This window comes from Neomonachus schauinslandi, chromosome 4 (assembly GCF_002201575.2).
Source record: "Neomonachus schauinslandi chromosome 4, ASM220157v2, whole genome shotgun sequence".
Lineage (NCBI taxonomy): Eukaryota > Metazoa > Chordata > Mammalia > Carnivora > Phocidae > Neomonachus > Neomonachus schauinslandi.
The window spans coordinates 151,576,652-151,596,350 of NC_058406.1; the positions used below are offsets into that span (position 1 = coordinate 151,576,652).

The 19,699-nt window shown below is 40.5% G+C and overlaps 1 protein-coding gene across 1 annotated transcript in view; it reads left to right on the forward strand.

Moving 5' to 3' along the window:
• Positions 1-8,175: 8,175 nt before the first annotated feature.
• The window catches only part of SPAG1 (sperm associated antigen 1), a 64,048-nt gene continuing 52,524 nt past the window's right edge, over positions 8,176-19,699 (forward strand). Inside the window, exons 1-3 of the mRNA XM_021688696.2 lie at positions 8,176-8,315; positions 10,506-10,665; positions 16,433-16,558. Coding sequence (XP_021544371.1) covers positions 8,176-8,315; positions 10,506-10,665; positions 16,433-16,558 — 426 coding nt within the window. The remainder of the gene's footprint in view (positions 8,316-10,505; positions 10,666-16,432; positions 16,559-19,699) is intronic.

The window sequence follows — 19,699 nt, forward strand, 5'->3', positions numbered from 1 at the left end:
CTTCGGATAATGTTCCTCTTAGCTGTTTTGATTTTATCATAGTTCTTTTATGTATCATTAATTGAATTGAATATTATTTGGTTAACTAGACAGTGGTTTAATGGAAAAAGCATTACCACTGGAACTTAAGACCAGCATTTCAACTAGTCCCCTCTTTGTGTCCCTTACATCTATAAAAATGGAAGCCATTTTACCTCTTGCCTCCCTGGACAGTTTCAAGAAAAAAAGGTAAAATGGGTACAAAATTGCTTTAAAAGATGGTTTTGGGGGTGCCTGGGTGGCACAGTCGGTTGTGTCCCAAGTCTTTAGTTTCAGCTCAGGTCGTGATCTCAGGGTCGTGGGCTCGAGCCCCGTGTCAGGCTCTGCACTGAATGCAGAGACCCTCTCCCTCTCCCTCTGCCCCTCCCCTCTGTACACACTTTCTCTCTCAAAAATAAATAAAAACAAATCTTAAAAAAAAAAAAAAAGACTTTCAAATAGTGTTCTGTAAGTATAAATATCAGCAAATCTGAGCTTAGAGTTACCACATAACTTGTCCCGTACTTAAACTGCTTACCAATGACTATGGACATGCATGTCCATGAGAAAAGTATGGAAATTGATTCAAATCCAGCCCTGCTACTCAGTGACTAGCCAGTTCATTTCTTTTAACTTCAACTTCATTGTCAAAGTGGAGGAATTTATGATGGTCAATATGGTGCTTTGAGGCTCTGAAGTTATCTCGAGATTAAAGTTGTGAAAAATGTAAAAATAGTAGATGAAATCAGAAATGGCCAATGTTGGGGCTCCTTGGTGGCTCAGTCAGTTAAGCGTTGGACTCTTGATTTTGGCTCAGGTCATGAACCCAGGGTTGTGAGATGAAGGTTCTCTCTCTCCCTCTGCACACCTCACCCTCCACTGTGTTTGTCTCTGTGTGTGTGTGTGTGTCTGTCTCCAAAAAAAAAAAAAAAAAAGCCAGTCTTAGGAGTCTGGCTGGCTTAGTCGGTAGAGCATGCAACTCTTGATCCTCGGGGTTGTGAGTTCGAGCCCCATGTTGGGTGTAGAGATTACTTAAAAATCTTTAAAAAAAAAAAAAAAGGCCAGTCTTAAGACTAAATTATATAAGTTGAGAAGATGTAAAAACAAGTTGCCTCCTCACATATACAAATACATGGATATCCCCACCCTTCCTAGAATAAGTTCTGTGCAGAAAATTAGTCAAGAGGGAGTGGTTATTTGAGCAGAAGGCTGAAGGATGAGATAGTAAGACAAGGGGAAGGAGCATTCCTGAAATTGAGGAAATAGCCATTGTAATGTCTCGGGGTGGATGTTCCCACTTTAGAATGAAGCCCATGTGGCTCAAACTTTGAGTTAGGCAGAGGCCTGCTTATGTATGGTCTCGTGATGGGAGTAAACAGGACAGTAACATGATTTAAGACAAGATTACTTGAGCTGGGGGCACATGGGTGGCTCAATCGTTAAGCATCTGCTTTAGGCTCAGGTCATGATCCCAGGGTCTTGGGATCAAGCCCTGCATCAGGCTCCCTGCTCTGCGGGAAGCCTGCTTTTCCCTCTCCCACTCCCCCTGCTTGTGTACCCTCTCTCGCTGTGTCTCTCTCTGTCAAACAAAATCTTAAAAAAAAAAAAAAAAAGATTACTTGAGCTGTTCTGTGAGAATGGATAATGTAGGGATGGATGGGTGATGGATGGGGAAGCCAGTTAAGGACCACCTGTAATAGTTCAGGATAACAATGATGATGGCAGGCTAGAGTGGTAGCAGTGGAGGGACTAAGAAGTGGCGGGTTGTAAGATAACATTTTGAAGTTGAGCTAACGGGACTTATTGATGGATTGGCTATCATTTTAAGAGCTCAGTAAACAGTATGGACTTAAGTGAAAGGCTTTGGGTTCAAATATCCACAGTGTCTTTTGTTAACAGTGTGACTTCACCAGGATTCACTTTCCTCATTTGTAAGGTAGGCATGAAATAATGGCACCCACCTCACAGGTTAGTTGCAAAATAAAATGAATCCATAAAAACTCTTAGCCTAATCAGTGTTTATTATTATCACCATTGCTGTATTATTTTCCACACATGATTAGTTTCAAGATCAGTCTCCCAGCTTCCAGCCTTGCTGTCTCCATCCTCTTCAGATTGCTGTTTCAGAAATACGGATTTCATGGCACTGTCCTGAACATCCTCAGTGGGTCTCCATTTTGATAAAGCCAAAAGTATTGGAATAGTATATTTGACTCCTTTTCTATCTCTGTCACCACTTCAACCCACCTCTCACTTAATCTTTTGGTTCCAAGGAGATGTTTGCAGTTCTTTAAGCAGGTAACAGTCCTTTCTTTCTTACCTGTGCCTTTCTCATCCTTTTCTCTCTGCCTGAAATGACCTTTTGTGTTGTTTTTAACCAGCATCAGAATTCTGAAGGTTTGTTTCATAGTCTCCTAGCTTCCAGTATTTTTTTTAAGATTTTACTTATTTGAAAGAGCATGCTCGAGTGCACGGGGGGGGGGGGGCGCACTGGGGGGGGGGGGACAGAGGGAGAAGTGGAGGCCAATGTGGGGCTTGATCCCAGGACCCTGAGATCATGACCTGAGCCAAAGGCAGATTCTTAACTGACTGAGCCACCCAGGTGCCCCCATCCACCTCCGCAGTATTGTTGAGATTCTTATTCCTAATTCTTTTTCATTTTTTCTCTGGAAATGTAGGATTCTCTTTGCCAGTGTACTGAAATTTTACAGTATGTGCCTTAGCATGGGGCTGTTTTCCACTGTTCTGGGTACTTGGTGGGTCCTTTCAATCTGGAAAGTCAAGCTCTTCAATTCTGGGAAATTTTCTTGAATTATTTTTTATTTGAGAGCGCGTGCACGAGTGTGCAATTGGAGGGCAGAAAGAAAATCTTCAAGCTGACTCCTGGCTGAGCACAAAGAAAGCCCTGTGCTGGGCAGGGTCTCAGTGCCCATGAGATCACCACCTGCCCTGAAACCAAGAGTAGGATGCTCAACCAATTGAGCCATCCAGGCGGCCCCTCTTGAATTGTTTAATAACTTCCTACCTTCAATATTCTCTTTTCTCCAGATCTTTTTTAAAAAAATGTTAGACTTCATTGACCTTTCTCATCTTTCCTTTTCCTTTTTTTTTCTTTTTTGCTCTTTGGAAGATTCCTTTAATTTTACTTTCTAATCCATAGTAATTTTCTCTGTAATTTTCATTCTGGTGTAATTTTAATTTGTATAAGCTTATTTTTTCTCTATATTTGAATGTATTGGAATGTATACATTCGAAGAAAAACTAACACATACCTATCCTTGTTTCTTGGATGCAATGTCTTACCTCTATGAAGATGATAGTGGTAATTTTCATTTGCCTACATAGTCTATCCCCTTCAAGTTGCTTTTTACCCTACTTTTTAATTAAGCATAAATGTATATATACATAATTATAACGAGAACAAAATATTGAGTGTGAATGAAAAGAAAATTACAGAGTATGTGGAATTATAACCATTTCCCCAAATATTTAAAGGATTTCCTCCTGTGCTGGAAGTAAAACTATGTCAATTTACAGTAGTCAGTGTTTTAAACCTAGGACATAGTTTTGAGTGAAGTTTGCTGGCTGGAATGAGGTATGAAGTGACTTTACATGGACTGGGGCATGTGATGTGACAAAGCAAACTAAGGTTTACTCTGAAGTTCAAATCTGTGCCTATAAAGGTGCAAATTTAGCATTCTCTGGCATTGGCAGTGGAAATAATAAAAATATAGTCAGTCATATTTGCAGCAGCAGTTTTACCGCTATCAGTGTTTTTACCACTGTCAGTGACTGCTAAAGGACGTAGATCTAATTTAAGTGCAAAGGGAAGGAAAATAACATTGAGTTCCTATTATGTACCAGACATTAATCTGAAATTGTAAAAGTAAAATACATTCCCCCAACAATCTCTACTGTTTTATTCATCTGAATTGTATTACGTCTTATTTGCCTTTGTATCCCAGTGCCCCGTACGGTGTCTCATAACCACCACTCCGAAGATGTTGAATGCATACAAAGGAAGAGGGAATCTTGTCTTTCATTTACTCTTCTATGTAAAGGGAAGGAGCTAAGTCTGGGTTGCATTTTAGATATTCCGAACGTTTAATTATATTTCTATAATTAAGTTGGAGTAGTTATCAATTTATCTTGCGGGTAGTATAACAATCCAGAACAGTAACGGCGTTTTAACTCTGGGAAACGGGTCCTCTGTGCGGGAGAGCATGGGCTGTGTGAGGCCTATCAGCGAGGTAGCAAGTCGAGGGCCAGCCAATCATCCGCAGAGGCTGTGGTCCCGCCCCCGGCGGTCAGCCTCTCACCAGTGGGGGCTGAGGCGGGGCGACACGCCCCGATCTCGGCACCTGCGGCGTCAGTGGTAAATTGTGCAGTGGTCACGTCCGCGGCGCCGAGTGGCGTCTGGGAACCAGGTGAGTACCTGCCGGCCAGGAGTAAATTACATTTCCCATCGCAGTTCCCTTCGGGAGCTGGGGTGAAAAGCGGGCCCCGAGAAGCAAATGCACGGTCGGATTCGACTGAGGAAGCCGGTTATGGGATGGAGAAACTGGGGGCTTTAGTTTACTGTGGCGGAGGGTGGCGGATGTTGGGACAGGGTCGCAACACGGGGGTTGCCGGGGTCTGCCGGCGGCCTCTAGTCCTGGAGACCAAAGCCGGGGAGTGGGGAGCATTTTCAGAGGGTCCTAAAGTGCCCCCTGACCGTTGGGTTGACGGTAGAGCTCCGGGTTCCTGGCCGGCCCCTGACCCCTACCGTTCTCGGCCGCGCTGTACACAGAAACCGTTGCTACGGCTAAGGGAGCCATTTCCTTTCGATCTCTGCCTGCAGGGGGCGCTGGACCCTGTGGTTGTGGAGAGAACGTGCCTGGGGGAGGAAAACAGGTTTTCGTGTTACTTAACCATCTCAGTTTGCGCTGGAGGTATTTCTGTCAGCTGATTAGGGAATATGGGAAATGGATGTGGATCAGGATGACGGAGAAGAGATTAAATCCAACTAGAATCAAGGATTTTCCTAATCAAAGAAATTCCAACCGGATGTGGGAGTGTTCTAATGAGAGCAAATAAACTGTTGTATGATTTTTTTGGAACTTGAGAGTTAACATTTAGTAGTCTTGAAATGTTCATCCCACCGGGGGGGGGGGTACCCCAAACAAATATAAAGTTTTCAAAAAGGATTTTCAGAGAAATGTTAAACCAGTGTGCAGAATGAAATTAATTTGATTAGATAAGAGATGGCTCTGTCATTTAAAATGTTTTTTACTGTATTTTATTCAAATCGTGAAATCTCAGGGGTTGCAAGACAAATTCGAGATCATCCATTTTAATCCTGCTGGATGCTTAAGTTTCTCCCATCAAAGATCTGCCAAGTCTTTAGAAAAATTCTCCTAATGTAACCCATTCTGTTCTGGGCAGCATCAATAATTTAAAAGTCCTTCAAGTTGCTTTCCAGTAACTTCCACTCTTAAGGCTATCCTTGTGATGAATGTATCATCATCCTGGGCCCTGCCAGTATAGGGCGAAAACCATCTCATTTTTCAGCTGGATCTCATCGGAAAGCCGATGAACTGTCTTCTGTGTTCTTTGCCCCAGTCAAAGCCAGCAGGAATATGGAGAAGTTGACAGAGCCTTCTCTTCTTTTGCAGAGGTCTGATGTATGACCAGACTCCCAGAGGGCAGGCATGCTGAAGGAGATACTTTTGGTCAATTAGACCCATTGCTACTTTTTGTTTTAAAATTTATAACCCAATGTGTTTTACTATAGTGGTTTTTAAAACACTTTGACAATGACTCACGATGAGAAATATATTTTGTAACATGTGCATTTATGTTCACACTTGTCATTTGTATAGACACGAAATAAAAGTTTTTACAAAACAGTATTCACTTTAATGGTATGTGAAGTAGTCAGATTTTTTTTTGTTGCTGTTCTAGTGTGTCTTATTATAAAACAATGCTAATTGCAGCTCACTAAATTGATTTCAGGGGTTGCCACCCACAATTTGAAAAGTCTGGGTATGATGGCTAAGTGTGTGGGCTCTGCAGTTGCCTACTGAGATTCAAATCCTCAGTCACTAAATAATTATATGACCTTGAGTAGGTTACTTAAAACACAAGCACTTCCTTTTCTGTAAAATGGGAGTAATTATTAATACCCTTCATGAGAGTGGTTTTGAAGATTATGTGAGATAATAATCCATGGCACAGTAATTTAGCTCCATAACTCTTAACTGTTATTACTGCTCTCTACTTAAAATAAAACCTACCTGATACAGTAGTTGAAAGATTAAATGAGGTAATATATGTACAATTCTTAGGATGGTACCCAGCACACATTAAGAGCTGTGTAGTATTTGTTGGTGTTATTATCATCATCATTAGCAACAGTATCATTAAAGTGAAACAGTCCAAGGCTCCCTTTTTCCCAATTCAGTTCAGCAAGTGTTTCTTAAGGGTATAAGGCACTACTTATGTTGAATAAAGTAAGATCTCACAATCTAGAAGGGAAGACAAAAATAAATAATTAGAATATATGCTATGAGAAAGGTATGGGCCCTGTGTCGTTAGAACATAGCCGGGAGTGGGCAGCAGGGAATGGCGGAGAGGGTGATGTAAAGGACAGTTAAAGGATATTATTTGTGTTTGTGCTGAATCACAAAGCATGGTTGGGGTCTGAACAAACAGCTGAAGTAGAAGTAATCGAAATCAACATTAAAAGCTATCTTAAAAAGCAGTTTGAGGGCGCCTGGGTGGCTCAGATCATGATCCCGGGGTCCTGGGATCGAGTCCCCTGTCAGGCTCCCTGCTCAGTGGGGAGCCTGCTTCTGCCTCTGCCTCTCTCTCTCTTTCTGTCTCTCATGAATAAATAAAAATCTTAAAAAAAAAAAGTTTGAACACCTAAGGGGACCAGAATATGCCATCCCCAAATAAGCCATTTAAGCATAAGGATTATTATTTTTTTTTTTAAAGATTTTTATTTATTTATTTGACAAAGAGAGACACAGTGAGAGAGGGAACACAAGCAGGGGGAGTGGGAGAGAGAAAAGCAGGCTCCCCGCGGAGCAGGGAGCCCGACGCGGGGCTCAATCCCAGGACCCTGGGATCATGACCTGAGCCGAAGGCAGACGCTTGACGACTGAGCCACCCAGGAGCCCCAAAGCATAAGGATTATTTTAAACTGAAAACAATTAACAGGAAGAATTCTCACCCTCCCCCTTTCTGCCTAATAGCAGGGCATAAATTTCCCTTTGTAAAGGTGTCCCCTCCTCCCCTCTCTCACACCAGGAGGAGGAGAACAATCCTCATCATAGTAGATAGACAGCACCAGGATAAGGCTGCATACACAAATCTTAATAAGGAACCATTATCGGGGCGCCTGGGTGGCTCAGTCATTAAGCGTCTGCCTTCGGCTCAGGTCATGATCCCAGGGTCCTGGGATCGAGCCCCACATCGGGTTCCCCGCTCTGAGGGAAGTCTGCTTCTCCCTCTCCCACTCCCCCTGCTTGTGTTCCCTCTCTCACTGTGTCTCTCTCTGTCAAATAAATAAAAAATCTTAAAAAAAAAAAAAAGGAAACCATTATCTTTCACTAGTTTCTCCCATATATTTACCTTCTCCTAAAAGCCAAACCCCCTTTTCCTTTGTCTAATCACTTATCCACAACTTATCACCCTTTGTTAAAATGGTATACAGGCTCCCAGGCCTAACAGTTTCTTTCTTTGGGTTTTTACTTTTCTATGAAGCCCCGCGCCCCCATGCATAAGTGTATAAAATAAACCTTTTCTCCTGTTAATGTGTATTTTATCAGTTTAATTTGGGAGTCTCAGGCACTGAACCTAAATGAGTAGAGGAAAAGTCTTTTCCTATTCTATAGCACCAAAACATGCTTTGTGTTCCAACTTTGCTTAAGTGGAGATTGAGGTAATCTATGTATGGTACTTAGTAATTTAGTTCCATGACTGTTAACTGTTGTTAGCAAGGAGAGAGAGTTTTAAAATGAGTAGCCTTCCTCCTTAGAGAAAACACACCTCCTTTTTCCATAGAAAGGAAAAATCAATGTTATAGAAATACCTAGGTGGCTACTACTATCTAAATTCAGTATTACTATGTATATTTGCTTCATAACTATTTACCTATACTACATTTCAGCCATGACTGCCGAAGATTATCCATCATTATGGGGCTTTGGAACAACAAAAACATTTAAAATTCCTGTCGAACATTTGGATTTCAAGTATATTGAAAAATGTTCAGATATTAAACACTTGGAAAAAATTCTTTGTGTACTCAGGTAAGCATTCAAAAATCATTTTATGTTTCAGTATACCAATTATATTGTTGCCTTCTGAAAATTGAAACTCTTAGAAATATTGCACTTTCACATATTGAGATTGTTGTTTTGTTTTGTTTTTTTCCCATGTTAGGTTCCAAAACTGTTGTTTTGATCCTGTAGTTAGTTCAGAGGGTTCTGGCTAGGTCTACTTCCAGCATGCAACGTAAGGCTCATCAGTGTTCAAGAGGACATTTTTCTTGCTTCCTCCACATTTTCTAGGAAAAGGTAGCCATGAGAGTAGCCATTAGAAAATAAGGTTAGCTCACCAGCCTACCAGTTGATAAAGTTCTTTGGTACTCCCCCCACGCCATACCATCTGCCAACATGGGTGGTGACTTACTGTGAGCTGGTCACAAGGAGAGGATGGTGGGGCGGCCACAAGGTGGGACCAGAAAGCAGGGAATCCAGACCTTCTCTGGGTAAGGGCCCCACAGTGGTGATTGTCAAACTTTAATATAGGTCAAATGTGTTGTTAAAAATGCAGATTTGAGGTTCCCATTCCCAGGGACCCTGCTTCAGGAAACATGGGGTGGGGCCCAGGAACATGTGTTTTTAACGAGTGCCTGGCTGACTGACAGGCAGGTGGTCAAGGGAGCCCACTTCAAGCAGCACTGCTCTGGGTGATCCCAATGGGTGCCACCTATTTGGGATGTACTGAGGGGTTTTCATTTGGAGAGTAGCCTGATATTGTGGAAGTATTTGTGAAGCATGAATCACTCCTCCCTGGACATCAGTAGCGTTCCTTTTGTTAGGTGGTAGTTATCTGTTTTCTGTCTTCTGACCCCCTTCTTCTTCACTGTGTCCTCTCCTTTTTCTCTCTCATCACCTTCAGCCTCCTGTCCTCCCTAAGCATCCCTGCTTGTGCCTGGACACAGTCAATGTCAACCTCATCATTTCTGAAATGGAAAGTGAAACATGTATTTTTCCTTTTGTTTTTCTCAGCAGTAGAAAAACATTTTCATTTACCTGTGGTCAAAGACTAATAAAGAAAATATGACGTTTATGTGATGGAAGAGTTTGAAAGCCACACGCTGTTGGTTTTAAGAAATTCTATGAATAGCTTAATTCAATTATATTGCATTGATTCAGAATTTATTTATATTTAAAGATTTTATTTGTTTATTTGAGATAGAGAGAGAGAGAGATCACGAATGGAGGGCAGAGGGAGAAGCAGGCTCCCCGCTGAGCAGGTAGCCTACCCCGGGGCTCCATCCCAGGACTGTGGGACCATGACCTGAGTTGAAGGCAGATGTTTAACCAACTGAGCCACCCAGGCGCCCCCAGAATTTATTTTTAAGAAAAATTTATTTGAGGGCGCCTGGGTGGCTCAGTTGGTTAAGCGACTGCCTTTGGCTCAGGTCATGATCCTGGAGTCCCGGGATCGAGTCCCGCATCGGGCTCCCTGCTCAGCGGGGAGTCTGCTTCTCCCTCTGACCCTCCCCCCTCTCATGCTCTCTCTCTCATTCTCTCTCTCAAATAAATAAATAAAAAATCTTAAAAAAAAAAAAGTTTAAAAAAAATTTATTTGAAAATGGGAATTTTTTCTACTTTTCTAAAAATTTAAAGGTAAACAGACTTATAAGAGAAGGGGAAACGGTTGATTTTCCTTCAGAAACAAAGAACAGAGTTCTCCATACAACTCTCTAGGAATGAATTCTGTTCCTTGAGTTGGTTGAATTTAGAGGCATGTTGTTCTGAACCACTCCTCTGCCATTTTCTTCCTATCCCTTTGGGGAAAAAAAAGGAGCTACAAACTCCTCCTTGGGAAGGAAATCCAGTCTCAGTTTCTGCTTGTCTCTAATATTGAATTTTCATTTATAAGTTAAAATTACCTTATGTAACAAAATGAACACATGTTAAAGAGGGGAGAAAATGTTTATTCAGCTTTCAAAGTGTGTGATGGAAGCTGGTATCTTTGGAGCTCCATTTTTTCCTTCATTGCATCACTCCATAGATTAACATAAAAATGAAGGTTGTGCTGGTTGAGGAAGGTGAGTGGGAAGCCCACGCACAGCCTAGCCTTCATCCCTGTGCAGGGGCAGCCCTGGAGAGCTCCGCAGAACCCCTCTGCTCCATGGAGCCCAGCCTGCAAATCTACATTGGCCTCTAAATAAAGTGGTGACTCCAAAGTTCTGAATTTTTTTAAAGGTCTGGTGAGGAAGGATATTATCCTGAACTTACGGAATTTTGTGAAAAGCGCCTTAAAGGCTTGGCTCCTGAAAGTAGAGCTTTGAGGAAAGATAAACCTGCAGCAACAGCATCCAGTTTTACAGCAGAAGAATGGGAAAAAATTGACGGCGACATGAAGGTATAGAGTGACGCTGGTTTTTGTGACATTCTCATATTGCATATATGTCTCTTTCCCTTTTCTAAAATCCTAGGCTTCTTTCTTTTTTGTCAGTGAAGGGCTTTTAGTGGTATTCATTCAGGTAGTATTGGTTGCTTCTCAAACCCAGGAGAATATTATGAATGTGTATGTTTGTGTCTGTACACCCACATGTGTATGTTAAATGACTGTCCTATCAAAGAAACATAATTCACTCAGCTTCTATAAATAGTGCTACACAACATGCTGGTTTGTAATTTCTTTTGTACGATCCTGGTTATTTCCTCGGCATAAATTATTGGAAATCCAGTTGCTTGATCAAAGGATGTGAATAATTCTAAGGCTGTTGAAACACATTTCTATGTTCTCAGAACAGTTGTGCCTTTGTTCTCTTTTCAGCAGCAGTATATACGAATGCCCATTTAAGGTATTCTTCACTGGATACTATAATAATTTTTTTTTAAGATTTTACTTATTTATTTGAGAGAGAGTGTGAGCAAGCATGAGTGGGGCGGGGGTTGGGGGTGCGGTGAGGGGCAGAGGGAGAGGGAGACGCAGACTCCCCGCTGAGCAGGGAGCCCCAACGTGGGGCTCAATCTCAGGACCCCAGGATCATGACCTGAGCTGCAGGCAGACACTTAACTGACTAAGCCACCCTATAATCATTTTTTAATCAATTAAATAACTGAAAAATTCGTGTATCTGTTTGATTACTAGCAGCATTCAATTTTTTGTCCATCAGTTGAATTTCTTCTTTTGTTAATGGCCTGTATCTTTAGTGATTTCTTTTAATCAGCTTTATTGAGGTATAATTTACATTCGAACAAAAATGTAATGGTCTACGTTTCACTGAGTTTTGACACCTGTCTATGCTCTAAAACATTTCTATTACCCCGAAAAGTTTCCTTGTGCCCCTATGCAGTCAGTGCTGACCCCACATCCTGGTCCCTGGTAACCCCTGAACTGTTTTCTATCATTGTGGATTTGTCTTTTTTAGACTTCCCTATAGTCATACAGTATGTGGTCTTTTGTGTCTTCTTTCACTTAGCATCATGCTTTTGAGATGCATCTATGTTGTTGCATATCCATAGTTTGTTTCTTTTAATTGCTGAGTAGTACTGAATTGTATGGATATCTCACAGTTTATCCACTTATCAGTTGATGAACAAAATGTTTTCCAAAGTGGCATTCCTGCCAGTAATGAATATAAATTCCTGTTGCTCTGCATCTTGGTTCACACTTAGTATTGCCAGTTTTGTTAATTTCAGCTTTTAGATATGCAGTGGTATCTCATTTCTCTAATGACTAACTTTGTTGAGTGTCTTTTCATGTGCTTATTTGCCATCCATATATCTTCTTTTGTGAAAAGTCTTTAAATACTTTGCCCATTAAAAAAACATTTGGATTACTTATGTTCTTACTAAGTTGTAAAATACATGTCTTTCATACATGTCTTTCATTAGATACATCTTTTGCAAATATTTTTGCAAAAAATATTTTGCAGATTACCTTTTCATTTTTTTACGGTGACTTTGGAAGCGCGAAGGTGTTTAATTTTGATGAAATCAATATTTCTTTTACAGTCTGTGCTTTGTGTCCTATTTAGGAAGTCTTTGTCTAATCCCAGATTCCCAAGGTTCTTCATATGATTCTTCTAGAAAGTTTCTAGTTTTAACTCTTAAATCTAGGTCTAGGATCTGTTTTAATTTGGGGGTACACACACACACACACACATACATATAATATAGATATCAAGGTTTCAAGCATCACTTAATGAAAGATTATCCTTTCCCCATTGAACTTCTTGACATCATCATCAAAAATCAATTGACCATGTATGTGTGGGTCTATTTCTGGACTCTCTTTATTCTTTTTCATTAATCTAAATGTCTCTCTTTACTCTAATACCTCATTCTCTTGATTATGGTTAAGTCTTAAAATCAGATAGTACAAGTCCTCCAACTTTGTTCTCCTTTTTCATAGTTGTTTTGGCTATTCTAGGTCCTTTGCTTGCCAGTTACTACAAAATAACTTGCTCGTCTTTGGGTTGGGATTGTGTTGAATTTATAGATCAATTTCAAAATAACTGACAATAGTGAAATTTCTGATCCATGAACATTATATGTTTTCTGTTCATTTAAGTCTTCTTTAATTTTTTGTGCCAGTGTCTTGTAATTTTCAATGCGTAGTTCTTGCATATTTTTTGTTAAATTTATTCCTAAGTATTTAATATATTTTATGCTATTGTAAAAGTTAATGTTTTTCAATTTCAATTTTTTCCTCATTCTAAGTCACCCTAGCTATGAAATTTTATGTATGTATGTATGTATGTATGTATTTTTGGTGTGGTAAAATACATATCACATAAAATTTACCATCTTAGTCATTTTTAAGGGTACAGTTCATTAGTGTTATATTGACATTATTATATTCAGAGATTTTTAGGTGTGCAGTTCAGTGTTATATTCATATTGTTGTGCAACCAATCTTCAGAACTTTTTTTTATCGTACAGAACTGAAACTCTATACCCATTAAACAGTCCATCTCTCCCTCCCCTCAGCTCCTAGCAACGACCATTCTACTTTCTGTTTCATAAGTTTGACTAATCTAGATACCTCATATCAGTGGAATTTTAATTTCAATTTTTATTTGTACATTGCAAGTTTATAGTTATCTGACTGATCCTTTTATATTGACTTTGTATCCTGCAGTCTTCTTAAATTTACAAATTAGTTGTAGTAGCTTTTTTGTAGATTCATTTTCTTCTATGCAGGATCATGTCGTCCGCAAATAATGAAAGATTTACTTCCTCTTTTCCAGGATGGCTGCCTTTTATTTCTTTTACTTGCCTTATTGCACAGGCTTGGACCTCTAGTACAATGTTGAATAGAAGTGTAAGAACAGATATTCTTGTCTTGTTCATAATATTAGGGGGACATCATTCAGCCATTCACCATTAAGTATAATGTTGGCTTTAGATTTTATGATGTGACCCTTTATAAGGTTGAGGAGGGTCCCTTCTATTCCTTGTTTGATGAGAATTTTTATCATGAATGGATATAGAATTTTATGAAATGTTGGGGCGCCTGGGTGGCTCAGTCGTTAAGCGTCTGCCTTCGGCTCAGGTCATGATCCCAGGGTCCTGGGATCGAGCCCCACATTGGGCTCCTTGCTCTGCAGGGAAGCCTGCTTCTCCCTCTCCCACTCCCCCTGCTTGTGTTCCCTCTCTCGCTCTGTCTCTCTCTGTTAAATAAATAAATAAATAAAATCTTAAAAAAAAAATTTTATGAAATGCTTTTCCTGCATTTATTGAGAGGAATGTAAGATTTTCTTTATAGTCTATTAATAAGGTAAATTATGTACTCTGTTTTCAAACGTTATACCAGTCTTGCATTCAAGGATAAACTCTATTTAGTCATGTTGTGTCTTTTTTATATATTGCTGGAATTTTATGAAGGATTTTTGTGTCTACAATCACAAGAGATATTAGCCTGTAGTTTTCTTGTAATGTCTGGTTTGGGTAATAGGGTAATGCTGGCCTCATAGAATATGAGTTGGGAAGTGTTCTCTCTTCTTGAATTTTCCAGGAAAGTTTGTGTGTAATTGGTATTATTTCTTCCTTAAACATTTTCCAGAATTCACCACTGATGCCATCTGGGCCTCAAGTTTTCATTATAAGAAAGGATTTGGCTATGAATTACGTTTCCTTAACAGATACAGTGCTATTCAGGTTATCCTTAGAGTTCTCTCTCTGTCTGGCTCCCTCTTCTTGAATATATTGCACCCGGATCTTTGTAATCTTTGCCTCCCTGAAGCCTGAACTGTGTTTTTTTTTTAATTCAGTGAGACCACAGGACTGTTTGGGTTTCCTTTCCCTATGTTATAGCCTGGAAATTACGGGCAGTAAATTGGGGCCAATGCAAAGCTTCCCTCATTTGTTTCCTTTCTTTCAAGGATCATTGCCCTGTGCTACCTATTGTCCAATGTCTGAAAACCACTGTTTCATATATTTTATCCAGTTTTCTAGAGTTTAAGCAGGAGGGCAGATCCAGTCCCTGTTACTCCATCAGGTCCAGGAGGAGATATCCCTTTATTGATGTTTCTATTCATGTGTTCCTTATTTATTTGTAATAGTTCTGTTGCATATATTCTAAATTTTCCTTCAATTTGTCATTAGTCTTTTAAATCTTGTGTATAGTGTTTTTCATGTTTATTCATTAAAAAAATTTTATCCCTTGGTTTTATCCCTTCTGTTTTCTTGCTTTTATACTTGCGAAAGCTTCCTCTCCACCAGATGCATATTTACCTGTATTTTCTGAGTTCTTCTGTGGTTTCATTTTGCTTAAGAAATAACTTCTTAAAACAGATTCTGGAGAAACAGTTTTTTGTTTTACTTTATTCAGCGATTTTACTGGATTGAATAATACATTTGAAGACAATTTTGAGGAATATGTATTCTCTAACTCAGAATGCTATGTTTTTTTAAACTTTCAGTTTTCTCGGGGCACCTGGGTGGCTCAGTTGGTTAAGCGTCTGCCTTGGGCTCAGGTCATGATCCCGGGGTCCTGGGATCGAGTCCCGCTTCGGGCTCCCTGCTCAGTGGGGAGCCTGCTTCTCCCTCTCCGTCTACTGCTCCCTTGCTTGTGCTCTCTCTCTGTCTGTCTCTTTCTTTCTGTCAAATGTATAAATAAATAAAATCGTTAAAAAAAAATAAACTTTCAGCTTTCTCATTTTGCCATTTTATTGACTTGAAATTGAAAATCTGGTAATTAATCTACAAGTTAAAATATCAGTTTATGTCCAGAGTTCTTTGGCTTTAGTGTCCAGGGAATAACAGCGTAGTTTTAGTTGCAGAACCTGCTTTTTTTTCCAGTTGCGTGTTCTTTCTCAGTCACCTCTCGACTTTGCTTCCTCTCCCTTTCTTTCTTGCTTTTCCCTGCCACTTGTCCCTCTCCCCGCCCATGCTCTCTTACTCTTTGTCCTCCTCTGTAGTGCTTCCTCTTCCTTTTTACCTTTCTCCCCTTACTGTTTTTCTGTTTCTTCTCCCTTTTTCACCTCTCTGCTCCCATTTTGTTCCCCTGCCTCCTGCACGGTTAGGACAGATAATATAGTTAATCGCTGTATCACAGTGCCTAATTTAATACAGTGTCTGACAGATAGCAGACCCTCACTGTATAGCTGCTGAATAATAACAATAGAATTTCCCAGATAACAAATCTCTCACTCAGTTTCTTCCTAGAACCTGTGAAAATTCAGTTTAATAAACATGATTATGAACCTATCATGTGCCAGACATTGTGCTAGTTTCCTGAACCACAAAGGTGGGACTATGACGTAGGTTCTGCCCTCAGGGAACTTACAGAATGTGAGAGAGATGAACAATAATTGGCTTATTTTAAATCTCTGTGTTAAAACATGGAGGAGGAGCATTTGTAGCCCAACCAGGTAGTTCAGGGAAAGCTTGTTGGAAGGGATGAGAGTAAGCTTGCAAAATAATAGAAGTAGGAAGGGTAACACAAATATGCATAATAATACTGAACTGTACATTTAAAAGTGGTTAACATGATAAATTTTGTTTTGTGTATTTTACCACAGTTTAAAATAATAGTAGAAGGGCATTACAGATAGAATGCATGACCAAATTGTCACCCAAAAAAATGAACCCATAGGAAACTATGATGATGTGTAATCCTAACACCTGATTAATTACTTCAAACTGTTTATCTTCTTTTTTCTCCTGCTTCTCAGAGTTGGATATCGGAAATTAAAAAAGAAGAAAATAAAATGCACTTTCATGAAACGGACACACTTCCGGCACTGGAAGATAATTTGCCTCCAGTTCGTGGTTCACATAGCCATCTCCATGTTAGTAAGGTAGGCCGTTTTGGTGTGAGGTGTGGGTGGCGGGGGGGACAAGACTGTTGTTGTTGTTAAGAGAGCTAGCAGTTAATCAGAGTAACCGCAGTGTGATGTCCCCTGAGAGTTGGGGATCATCTTTCAGCTGGCTGTGTGCTGTGGCCTTCTTGAGGAGGCTGTGTTTCACCACTTGGAGATCCAAATGAAACATTTCCCTTTGAAGGCTTGCTTCTTGGGCTCTGCCTTTTCTCATTTTTTCTTTCATTGTGATGTCTGCTCTACTCTGACCAGTTTTGATGAGCACATAAGATCCAATTCAGTGGGTGAGAATTTCAGGGAATAATCTTGTCTGTCCAATGGAGGCATAGAGGAAATAGTTTATTACATGATTAACTCTGGATTTAAAGTATTAAATAGATACTTGCAAGCAGTTATAGATGTCATTCCTCTGTTTACTGCATGTTATTAGCCCCTTATGATGATTTCTCTGTGGTCGATCCCTATTTTGTCATGTAGACCTTTCCTTTTTCACCCATCGGTTCCATAAAGAAGGGGCCTGTTGGAATTTCAGGTCCATTTATACTTAACTTCAGCTTAAAACTGAGCTTCTGGGCATCCACCTGACCCTGATATTACAGAATCTAGCCATTGTGTCCTGGGCATTGGGAGTCTCTGGGCTTTCACGTGGCTCCTGCATTCTGTTCCCTCTGCCCTACTTTTTTCTTTTATTCCTATCATTTCTGAAAGTTTGCCTGCTCAGCTCTCTTCATTCTGGGTTCATTCATGTTATTCTCATTTCTTCTTTGAATACTCAATTTTATTTAAAAAACATCCATAGCCCTTCATTACAGTGCTCTCTAATAATTTACCTTCCTGCATCTTTTTCCTCCCCATTAAGAATTGCTCATGTAACTGAGGTACACCATAATCTGGTAAGGATGCCACTATCTGTAATTAATATATTTGTATTTATTGAACACCCATTTTTTGCTAGGTCTGTGCCCTGAAAATATAACAGGGGGTTATGGTTCCATGGGGTAGACAGACTAGTGGTACAGTGATTCTCAAAGTATAATCCATGGGCCCTGGTTCTCCCAGAGATCCTTCCAGAGGGTCCAGAAAGTCAATGCTATTTTAGAAAATAATGCTACTGCTTTGCCTTTTTCACTGTGTTGACATTTGTATTGAGGGTGAAGCTGCTGGGCCTTAGCACGAAGCAAGGCACTGAGGGGCACCAAATTGTGCTAGTAGTCTCTGTTTCCTCCACAGTTCCCCATTTACAGTAAACAATTCCAGTTTGACTTAAAAATGTCTTTGATGAAACAAAAAAACTTATTTTGTTAAGTCTTGAATCTTGAGGACACATCTTTTTAATAATCTGTGTGACAAAAGAAGTGTTCAAAAAGCACTTGACTGTGAGGTAAAATCCGGTGGTTATTTCGAGATTCGAGACTTGTATGAGTGAGTTGCCAGCTTAAGTCACCACTGTTTCCCGGAGCAGGTTTTACTGGAAAGCGATTGACAGACAAATTATGGTTATTCAGGCTTGGGTTTTGGCAAACATTGTATTGAAAATAAATGAAGTGGGCCTGTCACTCTAAGGAACAACTGACGGTGTTTTTTGCTAGTGATAAAATCTGAGCTTTCAATTGCAATTTAAGAGCATATTTCATGGGGTGCCTGGGTGGCTCAGTCGGTTAAGCACCTGCCTTTGGCTCAGGTCATGATCCCAGGGTCCTGGGATCGAGTCCCACATCGGGCTCCCTGCTCAGCGGGGAGCCTGCTTCTCCCTCTCCCACTCCCCCTGCTTGTGTTCCTGCTCTCGCTGTCTCTCTCTCTGTCAAATAAATAAATAAAATCTTAAAAAAAAAAAAGCGTATTTCATGTTTTTATGCAGCCCTTAAATACCTGCTTGTGACAAAAAATTTCCCCTTAAGGGGATACCTAAAGACTTTTCTGATGAGCTCGATGAAGATATTAACAGATAAGATTTTTAAATTGTATAATGGAATGTAGGGATATTTGGAAGCTCTCCATAACTCAAATGACCGCGCCCAGTGTTACAAAATTATGTATGGGTAAACAACCCATTCAAACTGGTTTTGGATTGTGACTAACTTTTTTTTTTTTTTTTTAAGGTTTTATTTATTTATTTGACAGAGAGAGACAGCGAGAGAGGGAACACAAGCAGGGGGAGCGGGAGAGGGAGAGAAGCAGGCTTCCCGCTGAGCAGGGAGCCCAACTTGGGGCTTGATCCCAGGACCCTGGGATCATGACCTGAGCCGAACGCAGATGCTTAACCGACTGAGCCACCCAGGCGCCCTGGATTGTGACTAACTTTTAAGAACCCACTTAAGAAACTGTTGATGAGCATAATGGCTGTTGTTTGCTTTCCTCCCATTCCCTTCTAGTGCTCGTAGTGGGCATGCGACCTAGGTTGGGCCACTGAATAGCACCAAGCTAGTGCTTGGTCAGGGATGGGTGCATGACCCAAGCTAGGGAATGCTGAGTCCTTACCTGGGATTTCTCTAACTAAAGGTGGAGAGAAGAATCACTCTCCTTCTTTCTGACTGGGAGGCCTGTGAGGTTATGATCCCATACTGCTTGTAGCCACTGTGCGTACTATATGGAAAAAGCAAGTAGCCAGTGGGGGGAAAATGAAATCTGTGTGCAGAAAGAAGCAGAGACTAGGAACAGGGGGAGAGTGGGAGAGCTGGAGAGAGAGAATATACTATCCTTTATCTAGTAATACCCCTGCCCTTTCATCAATTTGGTTATGTAAGCCAATAGTTTATTCTTTTTTTAATAGGATTAGTCCAAGTTGGGTGTCTGTTGTTGCAAACAAAACATCTCTAATGCACCAAAGTAGTTATTCTTATTTCTCCAATACCTGGGGTTTTTTATGGTTTTTTTTTTTTTTTTTAAGGTTTTATCTATTTATTTGTGGGAGATGAGAGAGAGCGCACAAGCAGCGGGAGCAGCAGGGAGAGAGGGAGAACCAGGCTTCCCGCTGAGCAGGGAGCCGGATGCCGGGCTCATTCCCAGAACCCTGGGATCAGGACCAGAGCCAAAAGCAGACCTTAACCAACTGAGCCACCCAGGCATCCCTCCAATGCCTAGGATTTAAAAGAATGAATGATAGGGCACCTGGGTGGCTCA